This window comes from Felis catus, chromosome A1 (assembly GCF_018350175.1).
Source record: "Felis catus isolate Fca126 chromosome A1, F.catus_Fca126_mat1.0, whole genome shotgun sequence".
In the NCBI taxonomy this organism is placed as follows: Eukaryota; Metazoa; Chordata; class Mammalia; order Carnivora; family Felidae; genus Felis; species Felis catus.
In genome coordinates, this window is record NC_058368.1 from 176,281,570 (window position 1) to 176,300,026 (window position 18,457).

At 41.0% G+C, this 18,457-nt stretch overlaps 2 protein-coding genes and 1 long non-coding RNA gene across 5 annotated transcripts in view; 1 reads left to right on the top strand and 2 right to left on the bottom strand.

Moving 5' to 3' along the window:
- Window positions 1-501: 501 nt before the first annotated feature.
- RPL26L1 (ribosomal protein L26 like 1) overlaps window positions 502-18,457 on the bottom strand; it is a 51,868-nt gene continuing 33,912 nt past the window's right edge. For all 3 annotated transcript variants that reach the window (XR_006584089.1, XR_006584096.1, XR_006584095.1), the window contains exon 6: window positions 502-994. The gene's annotated coding sequence lies outside the window, so the exon portion shown is untranslated. The remainder of the gene's footprint in view (window positions 995-18,457) is intronic.
- The window catches only part of ATP6V0E1 (ATPase H+ transporting V0 subunit e1), a 33,839-nt gene continuing 15,883 nt past the window's right edge, over window positions 502-18,457 (bottom strand). Inside the window, exons 3-4 of the mRNA XM_011285428.4 lie at window positions 9,395-9,524; window positions 502-994 (exon numbers count right to left, since the gene is read on the bottom strand). Coding sequence (XP_011283730.1) covers window positions 9,431-9,524 — 94 coding nt within the window. The 3' untranslated portion in view covers window positions 502-994; window positions 9,395-9,430. The remainder of the gene's footprint in view (window positions 995-9,394; window positions 9,525-18,457) is intronic.
- Window positions 14,697-16,002, top strand: LOC123379534. Its single transcript, XR_006584097.1, has 2 exons — window positions 14,697-14,863; window positions 15,577-16,002. It is a non-coding gene; the product is annotated as an uncharacterized LOC123379534 (long non-coding RNA).

Sequence of the window (18,457 nt, forward strand, 5' to 3'; positions counted from 1 at the left end):
TCCCCAAATTAGTGAATTATTCAGATGCCTGCTACCAAAACACAGAAATACTGTCCTATACCAGGCTTTTTAATCTGCCTCGATTTCTCCGGTGCTATTTCTGGGGGTGTGATGATACAAGGAGCTGCTGTGATACAAGGAACCTTCAACTTGCTGACCATCGTGACCACTTTTTTATGGGCCATGGTCAGACATGGCCTTGCATTATAGTTCTATGTATACTGACCTTATCTCTCCAAATTGTGTATCAGCTCTTGACCTTGCAGGGGGCTCAATTTCCACACCTTTGATTCTCCAGTGCCTTGCTTGGCTACAGTAAGCGCTGAAATGATTACTAATGATTCAGGGAAGTACTCACCAGTATCTTCAGGTATGTCAAACCACATGACCAGGTTTACACTTCCAACCTAGTTTGAACTACATCAGTTTTTTTTTTTAAAGGCATCATATCTAAAGATAGAAAAGCTTCCAAAAATGAACTTAACAAACACTGAAACCAGATTTCCACAGAAAGCAGAAAAATAATTTATTCCAATAGATGGCAGAAATAAGAAAGTCGTCCTGAAAATATACTTTGGTGTAATTCTGTTAGCACAGATATTCCCTCTGAACGTGCTCCCCTACGGACTGCCCCACTTGACTCTACCGGTCTTGCAACAGTTTTTAAACACTTCGCAGATTCCCATGTTGTGACCAGGCAGGAGTGGTCTCCAAATGCACAGGCTCCAAGGAGAGAGCAGCACGTTTCTCAGAAGTACAGCGCCTCCTATCTCAGAAGAGTGCATAGACATTTTATAGAGCCAGCACAGTTTAGGTTAAGTAGGCACATAATTCATCAAAATGTAAAAAAGGTGACAGGAGAAAATACTGCATTGTAGAAGGAGATATTCAAACGTGGTGTGAATGTTTAAGGCAGCTGATGGCCAACACAGGCGAGTCAGAGGTGTTCTGGGTTTGGAGTTGATTTTGCATCTAGAGGAATTCTCTTCGTGACCTGCAAAACAAAGCCGTTCTAGTAACTAATCCTTACCCCATCCTCAAGCGGGCAAATGGCTAATAACATCAATAAAAGTCAATCAGGCCAATAATTTAAAATATATAGGTGCTCAGTAAATACCTGAATGAAAAGTTGGCTCAAATAATGTCCCAGTTTGGACAGGTTTCGTAGAGCTGTGACAAGAGGTCCGATTACCAAGGACATTGCTGAACTGAGGGTCGTTAAGTAACAGTTGGACTGTGTCACAGAAAGCAGGAAGTTGACTCAGACCAATCCTACTGGCATCTAATGGGTTCACTTCGAGAATCTGTATTTGCCCTTCCCCCCCTACAGCAAGGAAGCACGGTTCCCACAGCCATGGCAAGCTTTTCTCTTATGTCAGACTCCTAAAGAGCTAGCTCCTTGGTACTCGAGGTTGCTCCTAGTTTGCTCCCCATTCTTCTGGTATAGGTGACAAATGAGATTTCTTTTTCTGGAAGCTTAAAGCTATAACATCACCTTTGCAGAGCCAGCAAACATTTAAAATATGTATCTTCACACATCAAACTGGTAACAGTGGTCACGTTCACTCCCTTAATATAGCTTATTTTATTTATTTTTGAGAGAGAAAGAGTGTGTGTGGCGAAGGGCAGAGGGGGAGAGAGAATCCCAAGCAGGCTCCATGCCAAGCGAGGAGCTCAACTTGGGGCTCAATCCCACAACGGTGAGATCATGACCTGAACTGAAATCTAAGAGTTCGATGATTAACCGATTAAGCCACCCAGGCGCCCCATAAAGCTTATTTTAAAAGACTATAAAAATAAGGGTGCCTGGTGGCTCAGTCGGTTGAGCCTGACTTCGGCTCAGGTCATGATCTCGTGGTTTGTGAGTTTGAGCCCCGTGAGCTCGAGCCCTGCATCGGGGTCTGTGCTGACAGCTCAGAGCCTGGAACCTGCTTCGGATTCTGTGTCTCCTCCTCTCTCTGCCCCTCCCCTGCTCATGCTCCGTCTCTCTATCAAAAATAAATAAACATTAAAAAAAAGACTATAAAAATAAAGCCACATATGTGGCTTTCAAAATTAAAAAATAAAGAGAATATAAAAATTAAGTAAATAGTGGCTTTCAAAGGCAATTTCCACACAAGGCCTGAGTTGGCAGATAAGAAAACAAGCTGGTTATGACACAGAATTTCCCAGAATGTTGAGGGTTAAGTGCAGGGGGGCAAAGGGCCAGTTAAACCGGGAAGAGACACGGTTTGTGGCAGGCACGTCTGACAAGACTGAAGGTCAAGTAGTACGCAGGAGATCTGATGGGTCCTTAAGTTTTTCCAGATCAGTGGGCACAAGCAGGAGAATCCACAGAGCAGTGCGGTAAAATGATAGGTTTCCCAGGGTCCACAATGCCCAGAAGCAGATACAAGACGGCCGCTAAGTCTTACTGGTGCAAGCTGGGGCAGTCCAACCACCCTCCGCATGGGAAGTACCAGACTGCTCGACCCACTAAGGCAGGCCACTGCAAACAAAATACATTCAACTTGAGATATAATCAGAGGACTGTTTTTATAACGTACTAGGAAAATAACCACATCAGGCCAGGGAGGGGCAACTATGAGAGCTACTGGTTTCTGGTGCCTCACTGCCTCATAAAACCTTTAATCTAATGATCATTTCCTCTTCTCCTCCTTGGGCCACCGGAACAACCTGTCTGCACAGACCTGTGTTCTACGCAGATGAGAAATTTTACTTGAGAATACCGAAGCAGTGAATGCAGGTGTTTCGTGTGTTAGTTTTTTATGAAGCATACAGGTTAGACCTCCTCATCGTTTAGGCCTTTTTGGACAAATGAACAATAACAAAAGTAAAAAGTAAGTCTTCATCTTTGGAAAACCACACTGAAACAGGGGCTAATTTTCACTTAGGCTCAATGATACTAGTTTGAGATAAATGTGAGTGAGCATTATATTAAATGGCATGGACTTGTGGTTTGATTTGGTGGTGAATTAAAGAAGCACATATTCTAATTGTCTCTCTGACATGAAACCGCCGTTGGGGGTGGGTGGGGAGGACCTCAACCAAAGGGTCCACATTCTCATTCTGTAAAATAAGGGAATGACTAAGGCTACTTTCAGATAAAACTGACAGTGAAGACAACATAAAAATATTAAGGCCTGAACCAGGAAATCTTTTCAGAGGAGGATGAGTGTGTGTGAGTGTGTGTGTGTGTGTGTGTGTGTGTGTGTGTGTGTGTGAAAGAATAGGTTTTATTTTTATCTGTTTTTTCATTTTATTTTTTTTTTTTTTTAATTTTTTTTTCAACGTTTTTATTTATTTTTGGGACAGAGAGAGACAGAGCATGAACGGGGGAGGGGCAGAGAGAGAGGGAGACACAGAATCAGAAGCAGGCTCCAGGCTCTGAGCCATCAGCCCAGAGCCTGACGCGGGGCTCGAACTCCCGGACCGCGAGATCGTGACCTGGCTGAAGTCGGACGCTTAACCGACTGCGCCACCCAGGCGCCCCATTTTATTTTTATTTTTAAAATTTTTTTAATCTTTATTTACGTTTGAGAGAGAGAGACAGAGTGCGAGTGGGGGACGAACAGAGAGGGAGACACAGAATCTGAAGCAGGCTCCAGGCTCCGAGCTGTCAGCACAGGGCCCGACGCGGGGCTCAAACTCATGAACCATGAGATCATGACCTGAGCCGAAGTCGGACGCTTAACTGACTGAGCCACCCAGGCGCCCCTCTGTTTTTTCATTTTCGATAAATTCACACAACAATTCCTTTTTTACGATTATGTGCAAGATATGTGTTTATTGCAGAGTAACTACGAGAGATATTTAAGCAAATGAAAAGTATGTGTATTTAACGAGTCAAGGCAATGTACCAAATGAATAGCTAAATATATTTAGGGAGAAATGAAATCACTTTGAGACCAAGTGGCCAGAAAAGCTGGACATTCAAAGAGAAAACATCACAAAGAATTGAGAGAATGGGTGAATGGAGGGCAGAAAGAATGTCTGCAGAGTATGTGCTTACTAATCTGCGTCCTAAATTAATGAATGTCATAGGGTAGTAAGAGACAGGAAAAGCTAAGTGAAGTTAATTAGACCAAGAACACGGAAATGGCAGGGCTGGAACCAATAGGTCACGGAGGAAAGTAGCGAATAAGTAGGCTGCAAAAGTGGTCTGAGGGCAACTGGCAAGGCCTTGACGGCCAAGTGAGGAAGCTGGACATGATTTGCAGGTTAGTCATTCTTATCTTTTGTGGCTCATAGGACCTTTGGAGACCCTGACAAAAGCTGTGCTTACAACATGTTACATAGGCAGGTACTCACTAACCTCAGAGATTTAAAGTTTAAAAAAAAACCCTACAGTAGCCTACGGAGAACTACTGAAAGCTTCTGAGGCAAGCAGTGATCTCTTTCAGGGAGAGCTGCATCAGGAAGACAAACAGGGTGGAGTTTTGTAGATACTGTGACTATAGAGCAGGGAGACCTGAGGAAGAGCCACTGTAATAACTTGGAGTCACACTGATCTGGGTCAGAAATTAGGGTGCCCAAAGGAGAAACGGGAAACAAGAACAGACACAAGAGCCATTAACAGGATCAAAGGGATTCGAGGAAAAGGAGAAAGAAGTGATTAGAGAAAGAAGTGACTGAACAGGTTCTGACTCTAAGTGACAGGGAGATCTATGACATCAGGAATTGAAACAGAGACATGACAGTTTGAGTGGCAGCAGCAAATCCGGTCAGAGAGAGCCGGGTAAAAGATAACATTTTCAAAAAAAAAAATTTTAATGTTTATTTATTTTTGAGACAGATAGACACACAGCATGAGCAGGGGAGGGGCAAAGTGAGAGGGAGACACAGAATCCGAAGCAGGCTCCAGGCTCTGAACTGTCAGCACAGAGCCTGACATGAGGTTCAAACTCACGAGCACTGAGACCATGACCTGAGCCAAAGTTGGGACACTTAACCAACTTAGCCGCCCAGACGCCCCTAAAAGACACACTTTTTAACCACAAAACACCTTGCACTGTTTAACTTTTTACAAACATGGCTTACTTTCAACCTCTCAGCAAGTCACAAACTTCTTTAGAGCCCACAGCCTTCCCTGAAATCCCCACTCAGTACCCAGGCACCTCATGAGCACTCAAATATTTTTGGAATGCATAGAAAAACAGCTCCCCCTGGGGCATAGGCCTAATTACCAATACACTTTATTCCTCTCCTGTCCAGACTCTGTAAAAAAAAAAAAAAAAAAAAAAAAAAAAATACAAGGTTTGCCCTTTAGGACTGCAGTAAGCCATATAAGTTCATCTAAAATGTTACAATGCTGTGGTAAACTAACTTGTAGGACACTGGGGCCGGGCCAAATCCACTCCAACAAGATTCCACACTAGCATCGCACCCCCAGGGCAATAGGAAAATGGGCCATGACAAAAACAGCAATCTTGATGTGACAGTTCCAGAAGCATCTTAGGAATCTAGGAAAGGCAGACAAGGTTGGCAGGGGAAAGAGAGGGAGTGAGCACTGTTCTTAGAAGTACTGGGCAAGATTTCCAGCCAATAAACATAATGTGCTATAACTCAGCCTATCATCACCACATGAGAGAAAATCGTGGCAATTAAAATGACTAAAGTAGCAAAAGATCAGCTAGGTGTTTAACTGTGCTGTTGAAATCAAATCAACTCCATCTATATAAAATTATCCTAAAGCTTTCATGACTGTTCCTCATTTTTCTCTGCTGCATACCATGTCTGGTTTACACCTCCTACTTTCCAAATCTGGCCTCTAATCATGTACAAAATCAAACATTTTTCCTTACCAGATGAAGACAGGCCTAAATCTGGTTCTGCACTCCTTTATCATCCCACTGTTGTGTAAAAGTACAAAGTTCAAAAGGGAATTTAGCTCAATCTTTTGATTTACCACAAAGAAAAATGAAGTCTTGTCACAAGAGTTCTATTTGCTCTGTTAGGCAGAGATTAGATCTCTTCATGTGATAATTCCAAAGGCCTACAGTTATTGTACCACCATAGTCATGACCTCAAATGCAGAATAAATGTGAAGACATTCCTAATTAGAGTTTGTCTGGCTCTGCCCTCCTGCTTCCTGGTGTTTGCTTGTAAAGGAACCACCTTTCATACAAGTTTTAAGCAGCCCTGGTTTGTGCTATGGACCAGAGTGCAGACAGAAGGTATCTGTCAGTCAGGTTAACTTGAGATTGAAAATGAACAAATGAGGGAGGCCTGAGTGGCTCAGTCAGTTGAGCATCTGACTCTTGGTTTTGGCTCAGGTCATGATCTCACAGTTCGTGGGTCTGAGCCCCACGTGGGGTTCTGCAGCTGGCAGCATTGAGCCTGCTTGGGATTCTCTCTCTTTCTCTCCCCCTCTCTCTCTCTCTCTCTCTCTCTCTCTGCCCTTCTCCTGCTCAAGCTGTCTCTGTCTCTCTCAAAATAAATAAATGTAAAAAAAAAATTTTTTTTTTTTTTTTTTTTAAAGAAAATGGACAAATGAAACCTCAGATCTACACCCAGTGTTCTTCAGGTCCAAAGGGCCCTTTTTCATTACACAGGAAGGAAATGAGGCTCAGAGAAGTTAAGTGAAAGGCAATGCTGGAAGGATTGGAATGCTGGATAAAAAAAAATATATATATATATATATATATCATATATGTATTATATATGATATATATATAAAATATATATTATATATGAGATATATAAAATATATATGATCTATATATGATATATATATATATACATATATATATATCATATATATATGATAAATCAAAACCCCTTTGGGCAAAGACAGAACTCTAAGGAAAAAGAAAAAAAAGAAAAAGCTGACTACTTAACCTATCTCGATCGGCAAAAATCCAAGCTGTGAGGAAACAAGCACTCTCCTACATTGTTAGTGGAAATGTAAAAATGGTATAATCCCTATAGAAGGGAGTGTAGTAATAGCTAGAAAAAGCATACACCTTTAACCCAGAGATCCACTTTTCATGGAATCTAACCCAAAGATTTCCAGCAAAAATAGAAAATAAAATGTCATATGTATAGGATGATACTGTGCCTCTATCGATAATAGCAAAAGACTAGAAACAATCTAAAAGTACACCAATGGCTATAAAAAGAACTGAAGAAGATCTCTATACACTGATAGGAGCAGTCTCTAAAACACATTGTTCAGTGAAAAAAAGCAAGGTACAGAATAGTATATGCAATATGGTATCTTTTCTGTAATAGCTGTATGGGGGGATATACACACATATACATATATATTTATGTGTATGTATTTGCTTATATACATGTTACGTATATACATATATATACCTGTATGTATGTATTTGCTTATCTTGGCAAAATGAAACACTGGAAAGACAGACATCTCTGAATGTATCTTGTTTATAATTCTGACTGTGAAAATATGTTTACATATTCAAAAATAGTAGCAAATAAAAATATTACTATGAATTGAACACAAAATAAAATAACTTAATCTGATTATATATCACTTTGATAATGATGAGAGAAAATAATTATTTCAAGGGACCTCAGAAAACAACATCTTTTCTTTATTTGTTCTAAGGACAAATAAAGCAGCAAAGAAATCCTAAATTGCATTCGATAAACTTACAGTTAGTTATCTGGTGTTATCTGGAAACCATATGTATTGCAGGATAATGAAAGTAAGTTACTGCCTGTAGGAGGCAAGATTTTCGGCATATATGAATGATACTCAAGTATAAAACCAAAGAAGTCAAAACCATGTAATGTTAAATTTTAATTAGAAATATTAACATAAACTCATGATTTTCTTTCTTCTCAGAAGAATGTAATTCCTGGCTCTGTCCACTGTAAAGGCTTAGAAGCAACATCCCAGCAGAAATGGATGTACCCAGCAATCAGATCTTTTCTTTTTTTAAAATTTACTTTGAGAGAGACAGAGAGAGGGCGAGCGGGGGAGGGTCCGAGAGAGAGCCCCCGAGAGAGGGGGAGAAACCAAGCAAGTTTCAAGTGGTCAGTGGGCGGAGCCCAACATGGGGCCAAACCCACAAAACCGCGAGATCATGACCTGAGCCGAAACCAAGAGTCAGACATTTAACCGACCGAGCCACCCAGGCGCCCTTTAGATCTTGGTTTTTAAATACCATTCCCACTGAAAGGAATGAAGGCCAGCTGGGCTTGAGGACTGACTAGTGAACCAGGTATCCTTTCAGGAGGAAACAGCTGATTCCAAGTCTGGGACAGGAAACACACAAGAGGGGTCTGGGACATCTTGATGTTGCCAGTAAGTGAGGAAACTACCAAAGACTAATAATAAAAGGACACAGAAGCCAGTTTACACAGGCTCTAGTAGGCCAAAGAAAGAGCAACTGACTACGAAAATGGTAATAAATGTAACTGATTAAAACTCAAAAGGGAAGAAAAGAAAACCTCACTGGATGCCCTGGAAGTAACTTGGACACCCAATATCTCACTCTGAAAATTAAAATAATTAAATACGGACACTGCTCTTCCTGTATGTTCTATATTTCAAGGTTACTAAATAACCTTAGAATGAGGGTTAAGTTCATCTTGGTAGAGACGTTTTATCTAATCAAATGTAGAAGTAATAATGGAACTAGAAAATCACCATTTTGCATTTGCTACCGAAACGTTTACTTCAGGCTAAGATTATGACAATCAACGGGTAAAACCCCCAGATAAAAGGCTGGCAGAGAACTTTACAATTGGAGGGACCAGGCTGTCATTACTTGAATCTACCGATCATCATAGCATCACTAAAGACAGGAGAGTCAGACACTCTGTGTCTCTTGATAGGACTTCACAGTACCACATAAGCAGTACCCTCGCCAAAAAAGCTGAGCCAGATCTAGGCAAGCACTGAGTGCTAACTTCCATTTATCGAAATAATCAAGAAAGAGGAACAAACTTAATGACAGGTTTCCTGACTCTCGGCCAGTGAATAAATCTTTCCACTATACTACTCCTTATGTCTCTGAGCCTGTGAACCAAATAAAAGCTACAATTTTCATTCCAGTTTTCAAAAAGCACCTGCCTCTCTCTATCCAAAGCATTCAGAAATGCTCCTAATTTAAAATCTGCCAGCAACTCTTAAGAATCCTGCAATATCAAGTATAAATAATAGCGCTCCTGTGTCTGAAAGACTGCATGCAAACTTTATTTAAATGGCTGGGTAACAGCAGAATTGAAAAGAATCTCATGAATAAATCCTCTGGTAAGGTGAATGGCCTAAGTTCCAAATTCTGTCCTTCAGATGTTTGCTTTCGGCAGCCTGCCCTTGCCAAGTGTTAAAATGGCTGTCGTTTTCTGAGGAAAAGTCAAGGCAACCTCTAGCTGCCTGATGGACAACACTGATGTGAAAGGTTCAGGGCATAGTCACCTCAATGACTGAGCGCTGGAGAATGCGTCTTCCTCCTCAAGGCCAATGATACTTGAGGTACCAGATGGTTTCATTTTTCAACTGTGGTCCGAAGAGAGGGTTGAGCTGGGCCAGAATTGCAATCAGCCAACTAAAAGAATAATGGGGGAGGATAAAAACAACAGAAAGTGGTGAACTCATGTGGGAACAGGACCATCTTCAATTAGGATGGAACGAGTGCTTTAGTAAAATTAGCAGTGAGGTTTCACCATAGTCTGCTCTGTCTTTTCTTCTCTCATTACCTTAATTCCAAGTGTCCAAGATTTCCTGCATTCATAGGAAACCTTTAACCCAGAGTATTTTTACCTAATCTCAATTTAGCATCATCACAACTTCCAGGCTCAGGAAGAATGGGTGTTACTTTATCCATTCTCCAAATGCTAAGACCCACAACTGATATGACACACCCATTTTTACTGGCACAGCCAAGGTTAAATTTCAGCCCCCCATCTTCCAATTAGACTGTAACACTTGAGCTCCCCTTCTCTAATCACCATCACCACTAAAATATGTAACACGTCTTTTGGGCCCCAGTGGAGCTGAACCAAATGGGAATTTAATTCCCCCGGCTTACTTGAGAATCTAAGCAACAAGGCATTCCTCTGTACTATATGGACTAATTATGGAGGAAGTACAGTGATGCTACATTACCTCAGAGTTAGAAGCGAAAAAATAGCACCTAAATTGTCTTTAAACTTTTGTTCTACTGCTCCCAAAATTCCGAATAAATGGTTTTGTGTCTGATAGAGGAATACACATAATCCAGCAAAGTTTCAGAATCACTGAGCTAAGACGAAAGCAAAAACAACAAGAAAGATAATACACAAACGTCTGGCCGTTCAAACCATTCCATGTTTTACTTATTAAACAAATATTTAATGAGCACCTACGAGGTTCCAGGCCCCACAGATACAGAGGAGAAAATGAAATGTCACCACCCTCACGAAGCTTACCTAATATAATATCAGGAAGGAAAGAAAGTGGGACGAAGGAATAGGGAATGATGGAGGTAGTGAGGGAAGACCTCTCCAAGGAGGTAACATTTGAGCAGAATACACATTGCCTTTCATTCCTATTTAATATATATGAAGTGATTGGAGACTCTCATTTTACGGGGCAAGGGTATGGTGAACAAGCCCAGCCTCCGTGGACTGATCTGGGAGAGTGGATTTTAGTAACATGATCTGACGCAGCGATCCTCTCTGCGTGGAATAGAAGGAACCGCTTTGCAAGGAAAAGGAGAGTTATTGCTACAGGAGTCTCCTTCTAAAATTTTAGCACTTTAAATTCCCCTATTATAAGAGGGGAACCAGCCAAACCCAACCGGAATGTCAGCTGGTTGCACCTTTTTTCTTCCACTTGCTGTCATTTTTAGAACTCTGCCAGCCAACGGCTCAAAAAGCCGATTCTGATCACCAGCGACTAGACTGCCACAGAATCTGCCAGCACCGCACCAGAAGCTTGCACCTACGGAAACAAACATACCTGCCCGCCCTCCTACCCTGCCCCACCCCATGTAAGGTGGTTTTGTGACAGGAAACATGATACTTGAGGAAATGGGGCCAAAATAGATACCCTAAGCTGACTCACTTTATAAACAAAAAGTTAATTCAGGTGAGATTCTCTGATCTGTCCTTAAAACGAGAGTGTTAAACACAAAAAAATGCCAAGACTTGGGGCTGAGATCACATCTATCTGACACTGTGAAAAAAAAGGAAGAAGACAGCACAAGCAGACACACTGAAGAGCTCTGTGCCTGCAGTGAACACTAATTGGTGCAGAGCTAAGAGTCATGGAAAATTCCACAGACCCAGGACTTCCCCAATCCCAGCAGGCAAGAGAGGCTGACCGTAAAAACAGTCGTTCATCCTTTCGTAAGAGACTGAAATAATTGGCCAGTGCTTACAAGTACTAGATAAAAAAATATGCTAGAACCCTATGCTAGTCTGTCTCCTTTCTTCATCAAAAATGTGTAGAATGAAATGAAAGCACCATCTCCCAGCACTTTGTATGATGTCGTATAGCAGTGCCTCTCGATCCTGGCCGCACATTATAATCACCCAGGGAGCTTTAAAAGATACTGACGCTACAACTTCACATACAATCTTTCTTTTAATTCTCCCACGATACAGTTAAGGAAACTGAGGCAGAGAGAGGCTAACTGGTTTGCCTAGGGTCACAAATCTAATTAGGTGGTAGCAGCTCCTGAACCCAGAAATCAGGTTAGACTAATGTTCCTAACTACGTTTTGTAGATAACTACAAGAGTTATCTCTGGAAATCTATTTTAACAGGTAACATTTCAGAAGGCATCTACTTAACTAAATTTAATCTGTCTGGAGTTAAGGAAACAAAGAATCCATCTGCCGATTATTGATGAAGTCTATCACAAAAGCTTTTGTTACCTGAGGTAAAGCAGAAATATCTCAAGTCAAAAACAAAGTCCACTTTGCCTGCTCAGATCAGGATTCAGAAACTTTTTAAAATCTAATCTTACATACTATTCTTAATGTTTCAAATCCAGCAAAACATCTCATTACAAAAACAAAACAAAACAAAAAACACCAAACACACAAAAAAAGAAAGAAAACAAACCAAAAAAAACCCCCAACAAACCACAGTTCAAGAAAATTCCTTGGGAAAAAGCCCAGGTCAGTTCACTTGAAATTTCGTGGAGGAATTTTCCCCCCTCCAACCAGCTGAGCTCTGTGCCTGCCCTTCTGACTACCGCCTGACTTAAAATTTCCCTTTAAAGCTGATAAACACGTTGGAAAACTGGAAAGAGAAAAAAATCCACTCTGAATTGATGGAAGTGGGTGGAGGAAGAGATCATATTCCAATGAATCTATTACTTCATGTGTCCAAGAAAAGAGAACTAAGTGTACCCTTCACATTTGCCCAAATTGTTCCACATGTCTCCATAACCTGAAGGCCAGCCTAATAACTTAACTAACCATCTGAAATTATTCAAACTACTGAGGCAGCTATGGTGTGGTAACATATTTCAGAGAACCGCAGGGCTGGAATGGCCCAGAGGTCAAGTCCATGTTCCTCATTTTAATGATGAAGAAACTAAGTGCCAGGGAGCTCAATACCACACTGAATCAGTGACAGAGTTGGAAGAGGAACCCACACCTCCTTAGTCCCACTCTACCAGGCTGCTTCCATAGCTTATTAAGGACAAAACAAACCAAGCAGTCCAGGAGCTCCCAACCAATTCCACAACCAGTTACCAAGACCATGCTCCATGTCAGGCTGTGAGGACACAAAGAGGAACTGGTTAAGGGGCCAACCCCCAAGGGGCTCATGAGCTTGTGAGACAAAACAAGGTTAGCAGTAGAGTGGGCCCTAAATAACATGCAGAGAATTTCATTCTACAAATACTCCCTGCTCACTTATCATGAGCTCAGGTCTTATTAGAATTCTCCAAGCACAAAATACACCCTCCGCACAGAAAAGACTATAGCCAGCTCTCTCAAATCTTGTTTTGTTTTTTTGTTCCACGCTCAGATATGAGAACAGGGAACAAAAGGATGATTACTTCCCGGTGGCGCACAGATTAAGCGAGTAACTGCTTGGCTTCCCTGTTGGAATGGGTAAGTCCAGCTAGGACTACTCTTCTGATCCACTGTCCCTCCAGTGAGAGCCATAATAGGAGTGACCTCTATTAGTGGGTTCATGAAGAAACAGCAGAGATGCAGGAGAGCGACCTGCCTTATCCCCACAGAGATGACCCCTGTCATATCCTCTCATCCCAATCAAATGACACAAATTCTTTCAAGGGCAGCAATGTTATTAGGCACTACTAGAAAATATGGCCTTCATCAATGAATGAACGGATGAATAGATAAAGAGACTGTAGCATACACACACACACACACACACACACACACACACACACACACACACACAATGGGTTATTATTCAGACATAAAAAAAGAATGATGGGAATGCAAGCTGGTGCAGCCACTCTGGAAAAACAGTGTGGAGGTTCCTCAAAAAACTAAAAATAGACCTACTCTACGACCCAGCAATTGCACTACTAGGCATTTATCCACGGGATACAGGTGTGCTGTTTCGAAGGGACACATGCACCCCCATGGTTATAGCAGCACTATCAACAATAGCCAAAGTATGGAAAGAGCCCAAATGTCCATCAAGAAATGAATGGATAAAGAATATGTGGTATATATATACAATGGAGTATTACTTGGCAGTCAAAAAAGAATGAAATCTTGCCATTTGCAACTACGTGGATGGAACTGGAAGGTATTACGCTAAGTGAAATCAGTCAGAGAAAGACAAAATCATAGGACTTCACTCATATGAGGACTTTTAGAGACAAAACCGATGAACATAAGGGAAGGGAAACAAAAATAATATAAAAACAGGGAGGGGGACAAAACAGAAGAGACTCATAAATATGGAGAACAAACTGAGAGTTACTGGAGGGGTTGTGGGAGGGGGGATGGGCTAAATGGGTAAGGGGCACTAAGGAATCTACTCCTGAAATCATTGTTGCACTACATGCCAATTAATTTGGATGTAAATTTTAAAAAATAAAAAATAAAAATAAATAAATAAATAAATAAATAAATAAATAAAATCTTTAAAAAAGAGAGAAAAAAAAAAGAATGAGATCTTGTCAGTTGTGACAACATGAATGGAACTCAAGGGCATTATGCTAGGTAAAATAAGACAGAGAAAGTTAAATACTGTATGACCTCTCTTATATGTGGAAAAAAATATATAACATATATATTTATTTATGATATGTAAATAAAACAAATTTTTATATAGGTATATATATATAAAACCAGATGGGTGGTTGCCAGAGGTGGGATGTAGGGGATGGGAGAGATGGGTGAATTGTGTTTTGCTTTATTTAAATAATTTGAATTTAAATATTATTACTATAGAGAGAAAAACAAAGAAAATAGGAGATTCAGCATTAGACAAGACTGGCTTTCAATTCCAGCTACACCAAATATTAGCGGAGTGACTCCAGGCAATGACCTTACACTGAGCCTGTTTCCACTTTTGTAAAATGAAGATAATAATCTCTGCATCAAGATGTTAATGTATGAAAGTGCTCTGTGTAGTAGCTGACACCTAGACGTTCAATAAATACTAGTTATTCCTTCGTTTTCTCTGTGAGACAGCCACAGAATGAATAAAAGCCAGTTGCTTTATGAAGGAGTTTCTCATGTAACAGTGAGTTATTGTCGCCTCCACCTCCTCTCTGCCCCCAGCCCTCTGTGGTAGGCAGGATTCTAAGATATTCCCCCAAGATTCCCGTCCCCTAGTGTACATGCCTTGTCTAAACCCAGGATGGTAGGTATGATGGGACAGCCGCTCCCAAGATTAGACTGTGTTAAATAGTACTGCTGGCTTTAAGAGAAATTATCCTGAGTGGACCTGACCTAATCAGGTGAGTTTTAAAACGGATGGGACTCTCCCTGATAAAAGACATTTGAAGTGTGTGCATCACTTATGAATTTATTGCCGATCATCTCTGAACACACCCTTTAATATGTGCTCTATAATAAGCAACTGAATTCCTCTCTCTCCTTTACAGTGAACAAGATGTTAAGCTTTCTCAGGAGAGGGGGCTAGAGGGACACTGCAGGTGTGGGCTGGAAGTTGGAGTGGGTATGAGAATATTCCGTGGAGCCTGTACTGATTCAGGCCTGGAACACAGTCGCTCTTTGATCTGATAGCATCAGCCTGGAAATAACCTGTCTGCTGTCCCCCTGACAAGGAAACCAGAGCCCTTGCATGGCCTACGTGCTTTGAAGGTCTCCTGCTCACACGGATGCAGGGAATCCCACCCAGGCCATGAACTGCCCACTCTCCGGCCTGTACTCCAGAGGGTGGGTGGCCTACTGCTTGCTCACCAACTCCAGCCTGGCCAAACCAATGAACTTCTCTGCTGTCAGGTGGGCTGAGCCATACTTTCTCCAATGAGGTCTGATTCCCTTCCAAGTCTGTCCTTCCTTGGGTACTCTCCCTCAGCCCTAAGGTACCATACAGAGTTTCCTTATTTATATCTTATACTTACTCTTTTGTTGTAATTAACAGTAATTATGTTAAACTTCCCCTGTTTAACCTACTGTGTGGCTTCTATCTCCTCACTGGACCCAGATCATTACAGGATGAGAAGGATTTGACACAAAGGAGATCCTCTCGTGCTGGCTTTGAAGATGCAAAGGGCTACTTGACAAAGAATGTGGCCTCTAGGGGCCAAGAGCAGTCACCAACTAATAGCAAGGAAAAGGGACCTCAATCTGACAACCAATTCAAAGGAACTGAATTCTGCCACAGCCATAGGAGCTTGGAAAAGGGCCCCAAGCTCCAGATGAGAAGGCACAAACTTATTTCCATTAACCTTATCCCAATGGTATCTCTACTAGAGTCCTTTCACTACCATGGGAATATGCCCTATTTTTGCCAACTCTACACCTGAAGTATCATTTCTTTTCTCCATACTTTCTATACCTGGACTTCCAGTTCAAAGTCTGTAATAATCTCTTTATCTCCCAAATTATAAAGGAAAAGATTATATAGTCAGAGTACGAAAAATATGCTTTTTTCATATAGCAGATGATAATAAGGTGGGCCGGGTGCCTAGATTTTCCTTCCACTATAAACAGTCAAGATATCCAACTATTTTGTGTGTGTGTGTGTGTGTGTGTGTGTGTGTGTGTGTGTTTTAAACATTTATTTATTTTTGAGAGACAGAAACAGACAAGAGCACAAGCGGAGGAGGAGGAGCAGAGAGACAATGAGACACAGAATCCAAAGAAGGCTCCAGGCTCTGCACTGGCAGCACCAAGCCCAACGTAGGGCTCGAACCCACGAACCGTGAGATCATTACCCAAGCTGAAGTCAGACGCTTAACTGACTGGGCCACCCAGGTGCCCCTATATCCAACTATTTCTAACGTATCCATGATAGACATGTAAGCAGTTCTCAGGCCAAAAAAAACTAAGCGAAGGCAAGTACCCAGAGGGGAAAATGAAGTGATTACAGGTTGCTTTCCACACCTTGAGGGCAACAGACTAAACCAGATGAACTTGAGCTTTTATTTTCACACCTCCCAGGGCATGGGAAACAGTAGACAAAGCCCAAGCCCACTTAAAGTAGAGAATCTAATACATGCTCAAGGGCTCTATCTCAAGGTAAGGATGTATCAGACAGAACCCCTGAAGAAGAATGCTAGGAAAATCAACTGTCTCAAATACAACCATCAAGAAGGAAGGAGAAAAACTGCCACTGCAAATGAGCCTTAATGAAGGTGTGTAACTCAAATTCGTATTATATTGTTTAAAAAAAACCCCACATAACAAGAATTTTACTTAATTTGATCCCACAGTGGTGATGGCCTTTGGCACTTGGCAGAAGCGATATAAATCCTTTCTGCAGAAGCCCACTCTCATAGCAAGTGCCTCAAAGACGTCATACGGGAAATGAATAGATGGCAGTCAAACATAATTAAATGCATATGGCACCATGAGTGAGAGGGACCAAAGTTACAGCAGAGAGTTGACACAGATCCGCAAGGACATCATATATGGGAATGATCAGATGTGGACTATAAATAAACTGTCTACTATGTTTCGAGAAAGAAGTTTGAATATGTGCAGGGAGAAATGAGGAAGGGAGGAAGGGAGGAAGGAAAAACAAAACTTGTAAAAGCAGCAAAACAAACACCTACAGAAATGAAAAATAGAATACCTGAAAATAAAAAAGTCAGTTGGTGCAATTCTGGTCTGGTACAGCAGAGTAACTTGTATCACACTCATCCTATAGAAAGTGATTATAAACCCTGAATAAAATATGAAAAATAACTATTTGATGATACTAGAGAATGTCCAAACACAGGCAGAACCTGGAGGGGATTCAATCCTTGAAAGGAGGCCACACTAGTACCTTTATACAGCATTTCTCCTGAGAACATTGTCTAGTCCATGTGTGGAGCAAGATAAATAACTGAAGCTCAAGAAAAAGGCTGCAGTCTTACTGGCTTGGGATATCGAAAGATGAAGTTCAGAGCTGCCAGGGAGCTGGAAATTAAAGAAGGAAATCTCAAAAAGGGGTGCCAAAAAGGGGAGCCCCGAAGTCTGTGTATAAATTTCCCTTAACCCCTTAGCAGATCCCTGAACCGTGTATGTTCTGGGAAAAGGGCTGTGGAAAACACCTGGAAGTCTGAAAGGATGTTGGGGAAATTACAGCTGCTGCCTACCACAGGAGAGAGAGGGTTCGGAATCTGAAGTTAGAACACTCAGATTTTCCACTGAAATTCCAGAACCAGAAGGGCCACACTTTAATGGAGAATTCATTCTAATCTAAAGGCAAAACTGACATAGATCTGCCCCAACAAAGTATAAAACCAACCATCCACAAGTTTAAAGCGATCAATTAATAATTTCACTGTTTTTTACAACAAAATTTAACCTCTCTCAGAGAAACAAAGTAGAATCCAGAGTCTCTGTCATCTACAATATCCCGTATTTAGTAAAAAAGTCATGCAAAAACATAAGAAATCTAATCAGCAGTCAAGAACAAAGGGATCAACAGAAGTTGATTCCAAAATGATACAGATGTTGTAGTTAAAAGACAATGACTTTACAGCAGTTATCATAAATGTGTTTAAGGACTTAAAAGAAAATTTGGCTATAAAGAATGAACAGATTGGGAATGTCAGAAAATAAAAAAATCAAACAAACATAGGTACAACTGGAGTGTCAGAAGAAAAAGAACACAGTAGAAAAAAATAGAAGAAATACAGGCAGAAATTTTCTCCATTTGATGGAAAACATTAACTTAACTTACAGATTCATATAGCTTAGCAAACTTCAATCAGAATAAATTCAAAGAAAACTACACCTACACACATCATATTCAACCTGCTGAAAACCAAAGATAAAGAGAAAATCTTGATAACATCCAAAGGAAAAAGAACGTATAAAGAGGAATAATTATTCAAATTATAGCTGAGTTCTCAGCAGAAATAATGGAGGTC